At 36.8% G+C, this 16,578-nt stretch overlaps 1 protein-coding gene across 8 annotated transcripts in view; it reads left to right on the forward strand.

The window, feature by feature from the left end:
- The window catches only part of R3HDM1 (R3H domain containing 1), a 163,914-nt gene that overhangs the window by 93,487 nt on the left and 53,849 nt on the right, over nucleotides 1–16,578 (forward strand). For 4 of the 8 annotated variants that reach the window (XM_084643971.1, XM_084643965.1, XM_084643967.1 and 1 more), the window contains 8 exons: nucleotides 3,863–3,971; nucleotides 4,080–4,175; nucleotides 7,630–7,667; nucleotides 7,750–7,800; nucleotides 7,914–8,140; nucleotides 10,587–10,841; nucleotides 14,665–14,804; nucleotides 16,340–16,441. In XM_084643971.1, coding sequence (XP_084500097.1) covers nucleotides 3,863–3,971; nucleotides 4,080–4,175; nucleotides 7,630–7,667; nucleotides 7,750–7,800; nucleotides 7,914–8,140; nucleotides 10,587–10,841; nucleotides 14,665–14,804; nucleotides 16,340–16,441 — 1,018 coding nt within the window. The remainder of the gene's footprint in view (nucleotides 1–3,862; nucleotides 3,972–4,079; nucleotides 4,176–7,629; nucleotides 7,668–7,749; nucleotides 7,801–7,913; nucleotides 8,141–10,586; nucleotides 10,842–14,664; nucleotides 14,805–16,339; nucleotides 16,442–16,578) is intronic. The other 4 variants (XM_084643966.1, XM_084643968.1, XM_084643970.1 and 1 more) reach the window with 4 other exon arrangements.

The following is a 16,578-nucleotide window of genomic DNA, read 5'->3' on the forward strand; positions in this document are numbered from 1 at the left end:
GAAGCTATGTGATGTGGAATATGAACGTCCATATAAAAGGTGTCACGTTAAGAAGACTTTGAGCTCTTGGTGAGATAGAGTATGTAATGCAACCCTGGATGTGTCACATCACAGGCTCTGTCTCTGTATATAAAAAAAAAATTCCATCAATTTTGTAACTCTATTCAGAAACACACCCCACTAGTTCTAGGTACATTCCTTGTTGCTTCCCTGTGGAAATAAGCAGCGGCCCCTGAACTAGAATGATAGGACAGCTGGTGGCAAGTGAAGTGATAAGGGGGTCTTACTGAATTTTGGTTTCTATCATGTGGAGGCCGACTGGATGGAGGGAGTGGGGTTGGGAAGGTCTCCAGCATTGCTTGAACTGGCCTTGTTTACTTTGTTACTATTTGCATTTTTAATTATAACTTTTAAGGTAAAAATTGTATATATAACTTTCTCTTGTCCGTTTTCTCTCTCTAAATGGTTTTGAATTTGATTAACGTTTTTAGTGTTTTGATTGTGTTCAGAATTTAAGAAGCCAGGTTTAAAGAACAATTGAACAACTTTGAAAACAGCTTTCAGTAATAATATCTTAAATGTATACATTAACTTTCATCCTGCTGTTAAATAATTAATAGATATAGTTGGGTGGAAGGTAGCAACCAAATTGACAACCACAGCTATATAACTGTGAGGGTTGGGACATTCTTGCCAAGGACACAGGGCAAACCCCTATCACATAAGGAGACATGGGTGTGACATTCCCCTGGTGTTATCTGGACCAGTGATCTGCTAGGTCACTCCAATCCTCAACTATGGGAGCCAGCCTTACCCTGCTCTGCTGTGAGAACCCCTACTACTGGGATGTTCGTGCACAACCTATATCATGTAAGCTGCTCCCAGACGTGAGTGAGCCCTTTTGGCCAGCTGCTGCTTGGATTGTGCAACTGAATTACACTAGCCAGTATCTCTGGTCCTAGACACAACCCTAGGAACCTCCATCTTGCAGTGTCCAGTTATGCCTGCTGGACACTGCAAGCTTATATGAGTTTGTCAATTTAACAAAGAAATTGATATGTACAAGGCCTGTTATCCCAAGGGGAGTCCCTTGACACACTTCACACCAAGCGCACTGCTTCAGGTAGAATAAACAAATTTATTAACTACAAAAGATAGATTTTAACTGATTATAAGTCAAAGCACAACAAATCAGATTTGGTCAAATGAAATAAAAGCAAAACACATTCTAAACTGATCTTTAACATTTCCAGTGCCCTTACAAACTTAGATGCTTCTCACCATAGGCTGGCTGGTTGCCCTTCAGCCAGGCTCTCACTTTTGATCAGTGCTGCAGTCGCTGGTGGTGGTGTCTGTAGATTGAGGTGGAAGAGAGAGGAAGAGCATGGCAAATGTCTCTCCCTTTTATCGTGTTCTTTCTTCCCTCTTGGCTTTGCCCCCCCTCCCCCCCCTTTCAGGGTCAGGTGAGCATTACCTCAATGTAGTCCCAAACTGACCAACAGAAGGGGGATGACTTGAGAGTCCAACAAATCCTTTGTTGCTGCCTAGACCATTGTCCTTCGTTCCTCTGAGGCTGGGCTGGATTTGTCCCATACGTGCCCTGATGAGGTGTGAACTGCCTCTCTGTTCCTGGAGAGTTTTGCATGGGCTTGTTTTAAGCCATGAGGACACATTTTCAGCCTCATAACTAAATACATGAAATTACAACCTATAACATTACTATAACAATGCTCGGTACATCATGAGCCTTCCGAAGACACCCAACATGACAAACTTTGCATTGGATGCCACACAATCGTATTATAAGGATAAACATGGGGGTGCAGGGTGTTGCCCTGAGATAGTGTCACAATGGGATCATAAGATCTTCAATATCCACACACAGTATATGTTTCATCCAAAACACCTGTCTGTCTTCTACACATATGTGCGCACACAACCTATCTAAGAAAGATGAAGTCTGATTTAACCCTGCTGATATGTTAAACTCTGTAGCTCTAGAAAGATTAGGCCCATTGGAAACCCAAGATTTATAACACAAAGCTATTCTCTCTGAACCATTCTGCTAATAGATTTTTTTTGTATTTTTTGGTTGTTTTTATTACTCAGTATATTTGCATGAAACAGGATCTTCTAGTGGTTTGGGCACAAATCTAGGAGCTGGGAAGGCCTGAGTTCTAATCCCAGTGCTAACATGGATTCCGTCTGATTTTTGGGCCACAAAATCTAATCCGTTTACCTCAATTTTGTATTCTGTAAAATGGGACTGGTAACACTCTGACGGGCCATTAGGTTGCACCAATAAATGTTTATAGGATACTTTGAAGATGGAAGTATATATAATTTTGAGGTATTAAATATTTGAATCCATTTGGTTTTGCTATAAATTTCCTAACTGAAGTTATACTTCCATATTTCTCAAATCAGGCATTTCCATGCCCACAAAGTCTGATGTCTCAGACCGAGGATTATGATTACTTGAAGTGGGGAATAAATAGCAGTAGCAGAAAAACTCTTAATTGCAAACTTTTTAAAAACAAAAACACCACCCAACAATCTTGTGAATAGTCTCTGGAAGCCCTAATAAATGCAATTACTAATTAGCAGGCATTTCATCTAACCTATAGACATTAGGATGATTCTTTAAGGTTTCAGTATTCTTATTTTAAATCACTTGGGATATAAAATAAGAATTTAGAAAGAAAATCTTGGAGAGCTGCTCCATATTGAATAAAACCAAACTTACCTTTTCCTCATAGGCAGATTCCCCGCTCCAGCGTCGATCAGTGGTGTTACTGATATCAACAACCCAGTCCACACTGGGACGTCTCAGTGGAGTGGGAAGTTGGTGATTGCAGGGCAGTAAATTCAGGGACCTTTAAAAGAAAGAGGTAAGACAGTCTAAAGGTTCTCTGAAATGCCTGCTAATTATGTATGGGCATCCAGCAACCATTTAGTTAGGTTTGGTTAAAAGTACTGCAGTTCACATTATAAAGAAAAAAAATCCTGCTTTTATACAAATGCTCTGAGTAATAACTTAAAAAAACCCCGAAATACAGACCATATATATGTTTATACCCTTCAGTAGCCAAATTCCTTCCAGTTGTCTGATCATGCGACTGTAAATAATTTAGCATAGTTGCCATTGTTGTCAGTAGTTTTTGGTACCTAACAGTAGTTTGGAGGGGGTCTCGTGATCCATTCATAAGGCAGTTGGATTTAAAAAACCAAAACAAAGCTGTCATGAACTCTAGCTTCCTGCATTCTTGCTAGACTTCCGCTTGCATGCATGACTGCGTTCTTCCTCCTCTTGCCTTTTTCTATTGTTCATTTTAACCGTTTAATTTGTTTTCCATCACTCCCATCTCCTTATATTCTAATTTCCCTTGAAATAAGTTTTGTGGCTGTTTAAGGAGTAGACACTTATCATTCAGTCTCATGCACATCCCAAATTCCCTTGCATTGCTACAACTATAGATTATGAGAAACTTCTGAGTCCCCAGTGAAACCTGTTTGCTTGCTACTTTCATTGGGAATTGAAAACATACTTTGAAGGAAGAATAGGTCTGTTTTAGAAAAAGGTTTCGTATGCATCATGACAGCAAGAATTGTCAGGTTACAGAAACGTGTTATGTTTTTGATATTTTTTCAGTTTGCAGGTCGACCGCTTATTATGAAACCCAACACTCCAGTCAAATTGTAGTATTTTATATGTGATATTTTAATAGAATGTTTCTCAAACTATTTCACTTGGTGTCAGTGTGTCTCTTATATTGATATACAATATATGGATTTATATATTTATAAGATCATTCATCATTTTGTCTGAAATGTAACTTTTTTTCCTAATCACTTTCCTTAGACCTGATCAAAAGTTTTGTGAGCATATAAAGGATGAGAAATGTGAAGATTTTCAGAAACGGTACATCCTTAAAAGAGAGAATTCTAGTTTAGACAAAGATGATAACCAGGTAAATGTATGGAATTTTATTTTTTTCATACTGATGCTTTGACTATAAATTCATACTATTTTTCCTTGTAGAAATTAGTATTTAATCTAATCACTTAATTTAATTTAGATGCGAATACGCTTAAAAGATGACAGAAGAAGCAAATCTATAGAAGAACGAGAAGAAGAATACCAGAGAGCTAGAGAACGAATATTTGCACAAGATGTAGGTATTAAATCAAAAGGAAATCTCACTGCATCTTTCTCTTGGGAAATTTTTTTCTGTCTGACAATTTTATAGGTACATGTACCCAAAGTTCATATTTAAAAGGATTTTTCTTCTTAATGATATAGGTTTTCATCTATATGCATTTTAAAAAAATTACTTAACAGTTCTGATGGTTTCGATGATCATTATGATGATGTCTGAGCAAGTAAAATATCCAACTCACTGTGCCAGAGCAGTATTAACTCTGCAGTGCTAACTGGAATTCAGCCTTGTTTGTCAGTAAAATAAGCATAAATAAAAAACATACAGGAAGGACATCTATTTTAAAAGGTACCTTTTTACATAATTGCCTTTTTGCGTTCTCTGCACAAAAAATACTAAAAACAGATTCTCATTCTAAAATGAGGAGAATAATCTTTGGTAGACTAGTTTTGCAGCACCTGTATATATCGAAAAGCATTTTTCACTTTGTCCAACAGCAAAAGAGAACAAACTTTTGTTAACAAATTATTCGGACTTCTACAGTACTTACCACAACATTTACTTTTTCTTATTTTAATTTTGTATTTTTTCCTTGACCTCTGTGTTGTTATTCCTTTCGAAAGCAATCAACCTAAACTAAGAAACAATTGTTCAACCCAGAATGTTCAGAAGTAATGATTCTTCAAGTGCTTGTCCAAATATATTACAGTTGATGTGCTTGTGCCATGCACTTAAGTTTGGATTCTTTTGGCCAACAGTGTATTTGGGCTGTGTCTGCACCCTGAGAGTGTCCTCTTCCCTCCCACTTGAGAGGATAAAGGTCGAGGCCACTCCAACTGCCTCTCAGTTCCTTCTGACCGCCCAAGGAACTTTGGCAGAGAGTGCGTGAGCCTCTCAGTCACTGTGCAATCCCTTTCTATTGTTTGTATGTAAATAAGAATACCTTAGATAGATAATTGTTAGGCTTCAATTTTTTTACATATTGTTTCCTTGCCTTTGGGTTCACTTGAATAGTCATTAATATATTTAAGTACTGACAAAATAAATATGTCAAATATCGTGAAAATGTGATATTTTTCTCAGTAGCCCATAATCATTCCACACTGTTATGTAAGTAGATAATGGTTGCTTAGTGCAGATGAGTGAAAAGGTTGGGAGATCATAATTTGGCTTTCAGATCACTACATTCCTTTATGGTATCTGTCTGACTGTAGGGAGCTATATTGATGTAATAATATGCTTTTTACACTCACAGAGCTCAAAAATAGTTATTTGAACACATCAGGGTAGGAGTATGGAGAGCAAAAAGGCTATAGGAACTAGGAACTAGGAAATTGGTTGAGGGCAGAGAGAGGCAGCTGAGATTTTTATACCTTAATGGAAGGAGACTGGGCAACAAAATGGAAGAACTAGAACTATTGGTGCAGGATGTGAAAACAGATTTTATAAGGATAACAGAAACATGGCAGAATAACAATCATTACTAAAATATAGGTATTGAAGAATATGAGCTGTTCAAGACAGAGAAATAAAGATAAATGTGGTGGGGGTAGCATTGTACATCAGTGATGTGCTAGATTGTAAAGAAATAAGATAGCATGGATAAAACAGAAATGGTTTGGGCCAAAATCATTTTGGGAAAGGATTGTGAAAGAGTGCCTATTGCAGTAGGGCTCAGGGTCTGTTATAGATCCCGCAGAGTAGGATTTGGATATGGATAGAGTAGAAATCTATTTTTAATATAGAAAGATAACAACTACTCCCAGGAATTATTGTTATGGGAGACTTTAATTTCCTGGCTATAGATTGGAGAGCAAATGCTACTAATAATGGTAGGGCCCAATTATTCCTAGATATAATAGCTGACATATTTCTTCACCAAATAACCAGCAAGAGTTGATGATGTTTTAGGCTTGGTTTTGGTAAATAGTGAAGACCTCACAGAAGCAGTGGTCATAAAAAATAGCATTGGATCAAGTGATGAGGAGCTGATTAAGTGTAAATTAAATGGAATAATGAAAAAACAGGTTGGTAAGGAAAGTTTTTGATTTTTAAAAGGGCAGATTTTCAGAAATTAAGGGAACTAGTTAGTTAAATCAGTTAGACTAAAGAGCTCAGAGATGTAAAAGTGGAGGAGATTTGGAATTTCTTGGTGTCAAAGGTGTAAAAAAGTATTGAATTTACATTCCAAACAAGGGGGGGAAAATTGAAGGAAAGGGCTCCAGACATAACTGGATGAATAACCACCTCAAAAAGGGTATTATAGGAGTAAGCAGAGACCCTAAAATGAATGGAAGAAAGGACTGATCAACAAAGAAAGCTACATCTTGAAGGTCAGAAATTGTAGGAATTAAGTGTAAATTGCCAAAAGTCAAGATGAATTAAACCTGCAAAGGAAATTAAAACAAATAGCAAACCATTTTTAGTCATATAAATAAAAATAGAACAAGAAAAGAAGTGGGACTGGTATGCAGTGAGGATGGGGTAGAGACCCAGGTATGAGCCACAAACTTAAATGAGCTCTTTGCCTCAGTTTTCAATAAGGATAATAATGTAGAACATGGGGGGGAAAGGCAAGGTAGCCAATAGATGTTGCCACATCCAAGGTGGAAGCAAACCTCAAAGATCTTAATGCACTCAAGGCAGGGTATCTAGATAATCTCCATTACAGCATGCTGAAAACTGGCATATAAAATTACAGTAATAAACTATTAAATTGGGATGGAAACAAATAACGGAAGAATAGAAAACATAGTACCTATATTTAAGAAGGGAGATAAGTGAGAAGGAGTGATCCAGGCAACTACAGACCCATTTGTCTGACCTCCAGTAGTATTCAAGGCTTCAGAATAAATGTTGAAGGTAAAAAGGTGTAAAGACATGGAAGTAAATGGAAAATGGGATAAAATGCAACATTAGTTTACCAAACATGGATTGTGCCAAACTAATCAGATATCTTTCTTTGAGAAGATAACTAATTTTTTGGGTCCAGGGAAATATAGTAGATCTAATCTCACTGAACTTCAGTGAAGCATTTGATATGTTATCACATGGAAAATTTATTAGTTAATTCTGGAGAAGATGGGGATTAGTACGAGAATTGCAAAATGGGTAAGGACATGGCTAAAGAGGTTACAATGGATTGTACTGAAAGGTGAACTCTTGGACTGAAGGGAGTTTACTGGTGGAGTTCCTCGAGAAACAGTCTTGGGACTGATCTTATATAATATTTTCATTTATTATCTTGGCTCAAAAAGTAAGTGTGTGCTAATGAAATCTTCTGATGATACAAAGTTGGGAGGCATCGTCAATGCAAAAGAGGATCGGAATACTATACGGGAAGAGCTGGGCGACGTTGAGTATTGGAGTAAAAAAAATAACACCATCGGGTCTCATCTTGATTAGAGTCTCTATGCATTATTAAGGAAAATAATTAAAATTAAATTGTATTTTATACTTTTTTTTCCAGGCCCTGTGTTCCCAAGAGAATTATCTTATTGACAGAAGGTAAGAGTATTTACAATTTAAATTGGTTCCTATTTACATTTTCTTAATAAATACTAAGCTCTCTTGTTAAAAATGTCAACAGAATCCAAGAGGAGGAAACTAATAGTACGCAGCAAAGGCGGCAGATATTTAGGTATTATTATGCATTATTTTTAATCTCAAAGTATTCTTCATGCATTTTATCTTAATTTTTTTCTTTATTTTGCAAACAATGCATGTATTAAAAGATTAGTTTATAAATTACAGAGTCAATAAGGAAGCTTCAGGGAGATCAGCCAACAGCCATCAAAGCAGTACTGAAAATGAGCTGCAGTACTCTGAACCCCGACCCTGGAGCAGCACGGACTCTGATAATTCCATCCGCAATTTGAAGCCAGTTGTAACGAAAGCCAGCAGCTTCAGTGGGATTTCAGTTCTGACAAGAGGAGATAGCTCTGGAAGCAGCAAAAGCACAGGCAAGCTGTCTAAGACAGGTATAATAAATCTGTACAAGTCAGCAGTTTTATGTAGCAGCAAAGTACCAGTTTGCCTGATAGTTAATGCACACTGCATTTGTATACATACGCGTAGGGCCCAATCTTGTAACTCCTCTGTGCGCAGAATGCATCTTGACTGCAATGGGTGTTGAATACTAAGACTGGCTACAGGATTAGGCCCATTGTGTGTTTAACTTTCTATAAAAATAGAGTTCATATTGGAAATGAAATGAAGATCTTGGAACTCTAGTTGTAAAGTGAGAAGCAAGTTATAGAAGGCCTTTGCTAGCTAGTGGAATTTGTTCCATATCCGTGAAAGTATGTAGAAATACTTGTCAGAATAAAACAATTTAATACTTTATGGGGGCGGGGAACAGAGTTACAGTTCAGAACGGTTTGAGTCTGAGTTCATCTCTTCAGTCAAAGCTGCATGGCAAACTTGCAGAAAACTGTACGTTGATATCCCATTGATATCCCTTTAATTAGAACCAATTCAGTAATAAAGCCTGTGGATTATTATTCATATTTGTTCCATTGTTTCTAACTGGCAATGTTAGAAATGAAGTTTACATTTAATTCAGAATAAACCCCAGTAACATGAATTTTCATCATAGTGAATTGTCTTACTGAAGAAGAATGAACTACGTACTTGTTCTATGAGATTCTGTGAGTCAGAGGTGTGCTAGCTCATAATTTATTCTGTATCTATAAACAGTGTTTTGTCTGCTTCAGAAGACCTGGCTTCAGATCCTGTTGCGATAGAAAGTGAAACAAATTTGGTAGCCTGTTTAGTGCATATTGGACAGGTCACCCATATTCTAAAGTGATCAGCCAATAAGACACAATTGGCATTCTCTGCACTGGGGAGTTTCAGGGCTTAACCACTACACTCACTTGTTTAGTTTAAGATTATAGATAGTGCTGTGTAGGAAAGTAAAAGGATGTGAGTGCTTGTCTGTATTATACTTTGCTTTAGTCAGTGCTATAAACCCTGTCTTCAGTGATGATCCATTAAACATTTGCCATTAAACACTAAACCCCCACTACCCCCCACCAAAATATAAAAGGGAAATAAAGTACATTAAAGCATATTTCAATAACACAGGAGATATTAACATCATAAGCAGAATTTCTGTATGAAATGAAGATCTGATAAAATGTTGTTGAGAAATGTTTCTCTTTAGTACTTTGTATATATTTCAAAGTCTATGGCATAAATTTTGGCTATTTAGTTTAGCAATGGAATAGCATTATTTGAGATGACTTTTGATAAAGTCAATTATAGTTGTACCATAATCTATATCAGATACATTATAGAAAGGTTTTCTCTCACCAAATTAGTAGAAGAAAATACCTTGCTAAAAATGAAAACTTTTATTTTGATTTCTGAAAGATGGGACCCTAACTTGAAAAGGTCAATATTGGTGGTGGTTGTTTCACTGCATTCATAGGTTGTGGTGATTTAAAGTAAATAAATATGGGCCTAAATGTATAAATTTTGATTGAAGTCAACATAGTTAAAGATAAGTCTAATGTCTCTACATGATCTAGAAGCTGATGCAGATGTAAGAAAACTGTGAAATCAAGAAAAGGACTATGGGCAAGTGGAGATTGATCATTGCACTGGGATACAGTGATTGTGGATTGGGCAATTTACTTAATCTCTTTGTACCTCAGTTATCTCATCTGTAAAATGAAGTTGTTAATATTTACCTTTAACTGCTTTGAGATGTATGGGTAAAAAATGCAATACAAAGATAAAGTATAATAATTTATAATTTTCTGCAAAGGCAGTTCAAATAATCTTAAAATAGTTTCATTGATTTTTAAATGACATAATTTTCATCACAGCATTGTTTTGAGTCTTGTTTTCTCCTCTAGGTTATTTAGTGGCTGCTGATTAAGATTTCTTATGCTTAAACATTTACATTAATTTTCTGCACCTGCATGTTATGCAACTATTATGGCAAAGGTCTAATAGAAAATGTTATGAACTGTATATTCAAAGGGGACTTTAGAAAAAGACAAATGCTGTTCAAAAATATCTAGAGACATATTTTAGGGACTTTTTGGTGGCTGGGTTATTAGAAGATAGCTTTTAGTTGCATGCTTCGGCTGTCTGATTCTCCAGTCCCTTGCACCTTATGTAGTCATTAGCACTTGTGCAAAGTGGGTATAATACGGTACCATTTTGATTTCATATTCATTTTGCTCGTTTGCAAAAGACTAAACAAAGAGCAAGGCAATGTAAAATCAGTCCCAGAGTTTACAGAAAGACGCTTGTCAATAGATGTGCTCTGTTCAGGCTTTATTGAAAAATCCATAGTCTAATACTGTAGTTACATGCTGTTATTTAAGGGTAAGCTTTTAAAAATTATATATTTAAATGAGCATGATGTTTCTGACTCTAGGTAAAAACAATTTCTCATTACTCCTTTCCTAGGTTCAGAGTCTTCTAGTAGTGTAGGGTCATCCACGGGTTCTCTTTCTCACACCCAGCAGCCTCTTCCAGTCACAGCTCTAAGCCAGCCTTCTCATGGCACACCTGCTGTCTATCCAACTGTCAGCACTAGTAAATCTCTTTCCTTTGATGGTGGCATAAGTGGGCAAGTGACACCTACTAGCACTAGCTTCTTTTTGCTTCCCTTGGAAGCGGCAGGCATACCACCTGGCAGTATTCTGATCAACCCTCAAACAGGTTGGTATCCAGTTGTGGACATTTTTATTATGGTTTAGAACTTTGGAATAACGTGTAAACTGTTGAACTTGTGAGTGTATTGTAGTGTTGTCTTTTCCTTCCCTCCTTCCCCCCCCCCAACCCCCCCCAACTTTTTCAGAGTTGTGTGTTTTTAGTGTTTGCTCAGTGCACTTAATATAAATGTTCTGATAGGTAGCCATTATGCTTACATCACAATAGTAGGGATGGGAGGAAACCTGCTGTTATCAGACTGGATTAGCCTACAGGTTATAGTAAAGCTAAGTCTATGCTTGAGGAACTATCAAAAAAGTTCAGGAATACTGTATTATACATGTTTAATATATTGTTTGTATCACGTCTTAATATTTGGGGAAGCTTTTTATATAATGGAAGTTAGTATAAACAAAGGATTTTTTGATAATTTTTTAATTCTAGAAAATGAAATCTTTGGGGATATCTTCCTTATCAAGCTACAGCCTTATTTTATTAATTGTAATACATGGCAAGTTACATTTTTAAAAAATTGTTTTTGTCTCATCAGAGTACTTTTCGTTTCCTTTAGGGTCATATTTTTTTTGGGGGGGGGGAAATGGGAGTTAAATTATTTTACTTTTGAAACTGTAGTTTTGTACTTAACTAAATAAATCCATTATCTTTCAGCCCTGACTATATTTTTTTCCTTAAAATAAATCATGTGCTAATATGGTAAGCCATATTAGAGAAAACATTTTACGTTCATGGTTCTGTTTGTACTTGTATCAGTTACTTAAATCTTTCTCCGTATGTGCCTTATGGAAGGAATGGCTAAAGCCAGCCATGTTATAAATTGAGAAACCAGTACCCGGAAATAGCATGCATTTCCCAGCCCCAGGTGCTTATTGTAAACTGAAGATGGTATATTTAGTATCTTAGGGCTGGATGCTGTAGCAGCATCCCTAGTCTAGTCATAAAACAACAGTTGCATAGTTGATAAGTGGTTCCTATTGACCATTCATCTATATTATGCCACAGTCACTGTCATAGCAAGGTGAAGCACTCGCACCAGAAAATTAAGAACTTTAGGCTCTATCTATACTGGAGTTGAAAGAGTCTTAGCCAGAGCCATAAGTAAACAGACTTCTTGCTAGCAAGGTGATAACCATTTCCCTGCCAGGTTCGGACTAACAGCTACACTATAGTTCAAACTAAGGTGTAATAATCCCTTCGTTAGCCTACATTCCTCGGATCTAATGTCTCAAATTTACCAATCAGCTTACCCCTCCCGCGTTTACTGGGTTTAATGATTGTAGAAGTTTTCAGAGTCATCACTCAATTGGGCAAACATTGCACATTCAAAGGAACATCATCAACTTGAAAATTATATTTGCATCGTTTTATTGTATTTACTGGTATAAATAATTTTAATTTTAAGAGAAAAATACTTTCTCTTTTTTCAGTTTGTTTACTTAGTGTTTTTGACAGCATTTTGTGTGTGGTCGGTTTCACTTTTTGCATTTGTATTGTTAGTCAGTTTTCCTATGTTTTGTTCGTGGGTCTTCTACATAGCAACTGAAGACCAAGAAATCTTTTTATTAAAAAATAAATAAATAAAAAAGTGGGGGTCGGGGAAGGATTGTAAAACCCCACTAGTTGGCAGGACGACTTAAGAGCAGGTACCTGAAACTACCTGAACTAAAATTTAATTCATTTTATAAAACTGTCTTGATTTCAAATAGTGTGGCCCATTAATTACATATTTATACTTTTCTCGGTCATTAATTTTGTTTTCACTATTGGAGGCCTATGTGATAAGCTTACAGGAAAGGATCCTTCAGTAGGAATGGTTGAATGACATTAATACCCTTCCAGAACAGTATGAATATCAGCAACATTCTGTTCAGATGAGTTCCCAGATGATAACCGATATTCATGGGCAGTTTGGGAAGAAGTGATGGCTCTTCTAGCTCTGCCTTTTCACATGAGATAGAGTTCAAAGAGCACAGGTTAAGTTCTTACTTTCCCTGACAGTGATTTCTGCAGACTTAGCAGTGTGAGAGAGTCAATGTGCTTTGTCTCTCTCTTCCCAGACAGCCAGAGAAGGCTCTTCCCCCATCTCTCCCTCCTAGTCACAGTGGAGAGCAAGAGTGATCTTAGTCAGCCTAGAAAGTGGGGGGGGGGAAGGGGAATGAAAAATCCTGGACTCCCTAAGGCTGTGAAGAATATCTCCATGGATCCCCAGTCCCTGAGATTGAAGGAGAAGTGTTAGGCCAAATCAAATATAGTTGGAACATATCAAATGAATGGGCCCAGTCTTAAGCTACATCCACTTGAAGCTGGGATGGTGATTCCCAGCTCCAGTAGACATACTCACGCCAGCTTTCATCAAGCTAGCATGCTAAAAATAGTGTGGCAGCAGTAGCACGGGCAGTGGTAGCATGGGGTAGGTGCCCTAAGTACAAACCCACCTGAATCCTGTGGGTTCGTATTTGGGACTGCTAACCGGTGCTGCTGCTCACTGCTGCCTGTGCTACCGCAACTGTTTTTTAACGCGGTAGTTCACTGAGAGCTAGCGTGAGTATGTCTACCCACACTGGGAACCACACTCTCAGCTCCTAGTCTGGACATAACCTTAGACTGGACATTGGGCCTTTCCCACATCCCTTTGTTATGCAAACCTCTGTAGCCTATTTGAGATGTGGTGTTTGGTCTCCTTAATCTAGCTTCTGTCTTATGCCCCTCACTGAAATATCCTCATGTGGAAACTAAATTTCTATCCTTGGAGGAATGTGACAGTCCGCAGGTAAAACTGAAAAGATTTCATTAGCATATACACACATGGGTGCCTCGACTATATGGAAATGATGAGAATTTCTTGTTACTACCAAACTAGCTAGGCTCAGGCTGATGTAGGGAAATGAGACAGGAAGTTGGCTCTCAGTCCCTCATCTTTAAATGGAAATTCTCAGGTTAATTTTTTTTTGTAAACATATTTGTTACAAATAAAACCCTAGATTATGATAAGTTTTAAAATCTAGTTTTATTTTTTCCACTTTTTGCTGTTCTGTTTCCTTTTTGCATCGTTTGAGCTTTGCTAAGCTCAAACATTGAAATCAGTCATTTTCATTATTACTTATAGTCAGCTTTTAAACATTTTCACTTTTTGGTTCTCTTACATTAGCAGGCTGCCTCAATGTTGGGGATGCAAATATTTCATGGGAATATAGTATTAAATATCAGTTCAGCTGAAAGTTTTGAATAAATTCACTTTAGGGAGGATGGCTCTTTAAAAGGTTCTTAATGACAAAAACGGCAATGTAATTATAACTACTGTTTAATGGAAAGAGAAATAATTTCTCTTTCTACATTACCATACATCTTGGCTGGCATTTTAGCTGATAAGGGAGACACTTTTAAATTGCTTCTTAGGGATATGAGGAAAAGAAAACTGTTTTATGAATTTTCTTCTTCTCCTTATACTTTTTTCAGTCCATATAATTGAAAAAGATCTTTCAAGACTGACGCAAATAAATATTGGTCATCCATTTTAGTCCATAAATTTGCCTTTGGTAAATGACTAGCTATTTTCTGGACATGATCACTATTTATCACAGAAATATATGGGCTTTTAATTACAAATAATCTTGCAAATGAGGCCTTTGGTAATTGCCGTTCTAATTCTAATGGCAAGTATTTAGTAATACAACAAAAAATTAGTATAAAATACAGTAGTTCAGATCTCATGTTATATTATCAGACTTTTTTTGATATAGTTGGATTTAAATATATTTATAGCAGTCTGTCAACCTAAATAACGTGTCTTTTATTTTTTTTCTCTATACTCTAGGTCAGCCATTCATTAACCCAGATGGCACTCCTGTTGTGTATAATCCTCCTATGCTTCAGCAACCTGTTAGGACCCAAGTGCCTGGACCTCCACAGCAACCACCTCAGCAGCAACCAGCAGCTAATCACATCCTATCACAGGTGCACGTCAAATACACGATGCTCGACTGAGCCTTCTTACCATCCAATAATAAGAAAATAGTAGACTGATTTGTTGTGGAATTTTTTGAAAGAGAAGCATTAACTAGCCACATACATGTAACTGGATATTCTTTTCAATCACCAGACCTACCAGTCTTCCAGATGATGTGACAGAGCAGTCACGTTTTCCTAAAACACATAAAAAACGTAAAGAAGAACTGTCAAGGTTCTGATATCAAAGATGTAGCAAGCATCACCACCTTACTAACACCACTGTTACTGCTTAGCAGAAAGAAAGTAACTGAACCAGGGCTCAAATGGTAAACATTTAACAAGGGCCAAACTCTCTATCCTTTCTGCCCTCTCCCTATACTGTATATTAGACTAATTATTTCATTTTCACATGGAGAGCTACATTCCCTTTCTTTTCCAGTCCCTGTCCCAAATCTCTTAATTTAAGTCATGACATGACCTCATGACACTTTCAAAGGATTAATTTGTACATTTCATAGTGATGTATAATAACACTAAAGAATTGGATCTATTTTAACCTCCTATTCTTGTGTTAAAGGAAGCTAACAGACCACTTTAAGCCTGACCCAAACCCCCATAAAATAGTCCTACTTTTACAGCAGTGATTCCTAGCATCTAAGTACAGGCTCTTGCCTCACCAGCTTTAGGTAGTGACGCACAACCTTGCTCAAACTCGTTGAAAAGTTATTCATGGGCCTTTTACCTTCACCGTCATCTTGGTCTATTTTCCTTGTGTTAAATCTTCTGTTCTGTGTGCTCAAGCTGCATCTACACTAGAGCTTAAGCTCTGCAGCCTACAGAGTTAAGTCTTCTTGAAACTGGTCAGACTCATCTGTACTTCCTATTATTAGTATGGGATGTACAAGAGCAATATAGCATGCATGTATTTTCTTTCCTCTTCCCAAGAGCTGTCGTTGCCTTCTCCATAATTATCCCATCCCCTACAGGCTTGCTGCTGTAACACAATAATCTTGCATTTATATACCATATTAGTCACATATGGCAAATGTTGTTAGTGGTGGTAAATCTTTGGTATTTTTGGTGCCCCTACTATGAATATAAGATTTTAGGAGTGGTAAATTCAGTTGTATTTCAAAATGCACCTTTTGCTCAATAATAAAATGGCATGTTTTGATTTGTTTTTTGTACTTGCTTAGTTCTGGATTTAAAAACTGAAATATGTATTTAAACTGCATATACATACTTTAAAACAAAAATGGTTTACATGTAACTATTGAAAGTAGCAAAATTATCTATGTTTAAATTATACTTAGTTTGCTGCTTTGTCATATAGTTTTACTGTATTTAATAATAAGCAAAATGTCCCTCTTGATAGGACATAAATATATGTAAAAACACATTAGTTCTTACTATATGGAGTTTTTCAAATTTTCTGTTAAATTATATTGTCATGCTATTGCAAAATACCTCAGTTTACTCAGTTTTTGTTTTTTTTTTTTTTTTTCCTTCTCTGGTATTAACTGTTACTGTTACTTCTTCAGCCTATCCGGTTTCTGCAGTCTTCTTCACAGCCTGTTCAATACTCTGCAGTCTCTTATCCACCCCCGCTCCTGCCAGTCTCATCTACCCAGCAATATACTGTGGTACTATATCTTCTATTCATCTCTTCTCTGCATGGGTGAAAAGTGTGTGTGTGTGTGTGTGTGTGTAACACACACACTGACTGGTTGCAATGTCAATTGCAGTAAAATAGTACCCAGAGGGGAAACCAGTTCCTAAG

The sequence above is a fragment of the Lepidochelys olivacea genome, assembly GCF_965140295.1.
Source record: "Lepidochelys olivacea isolate rLepOli2 genome assembly, chromosome: 11".
NCBI lineage: Eukaryota > Metazoa > Chordata > Testudines > Cheloniidae > Lepidochelys > Lepidochelys olivacea.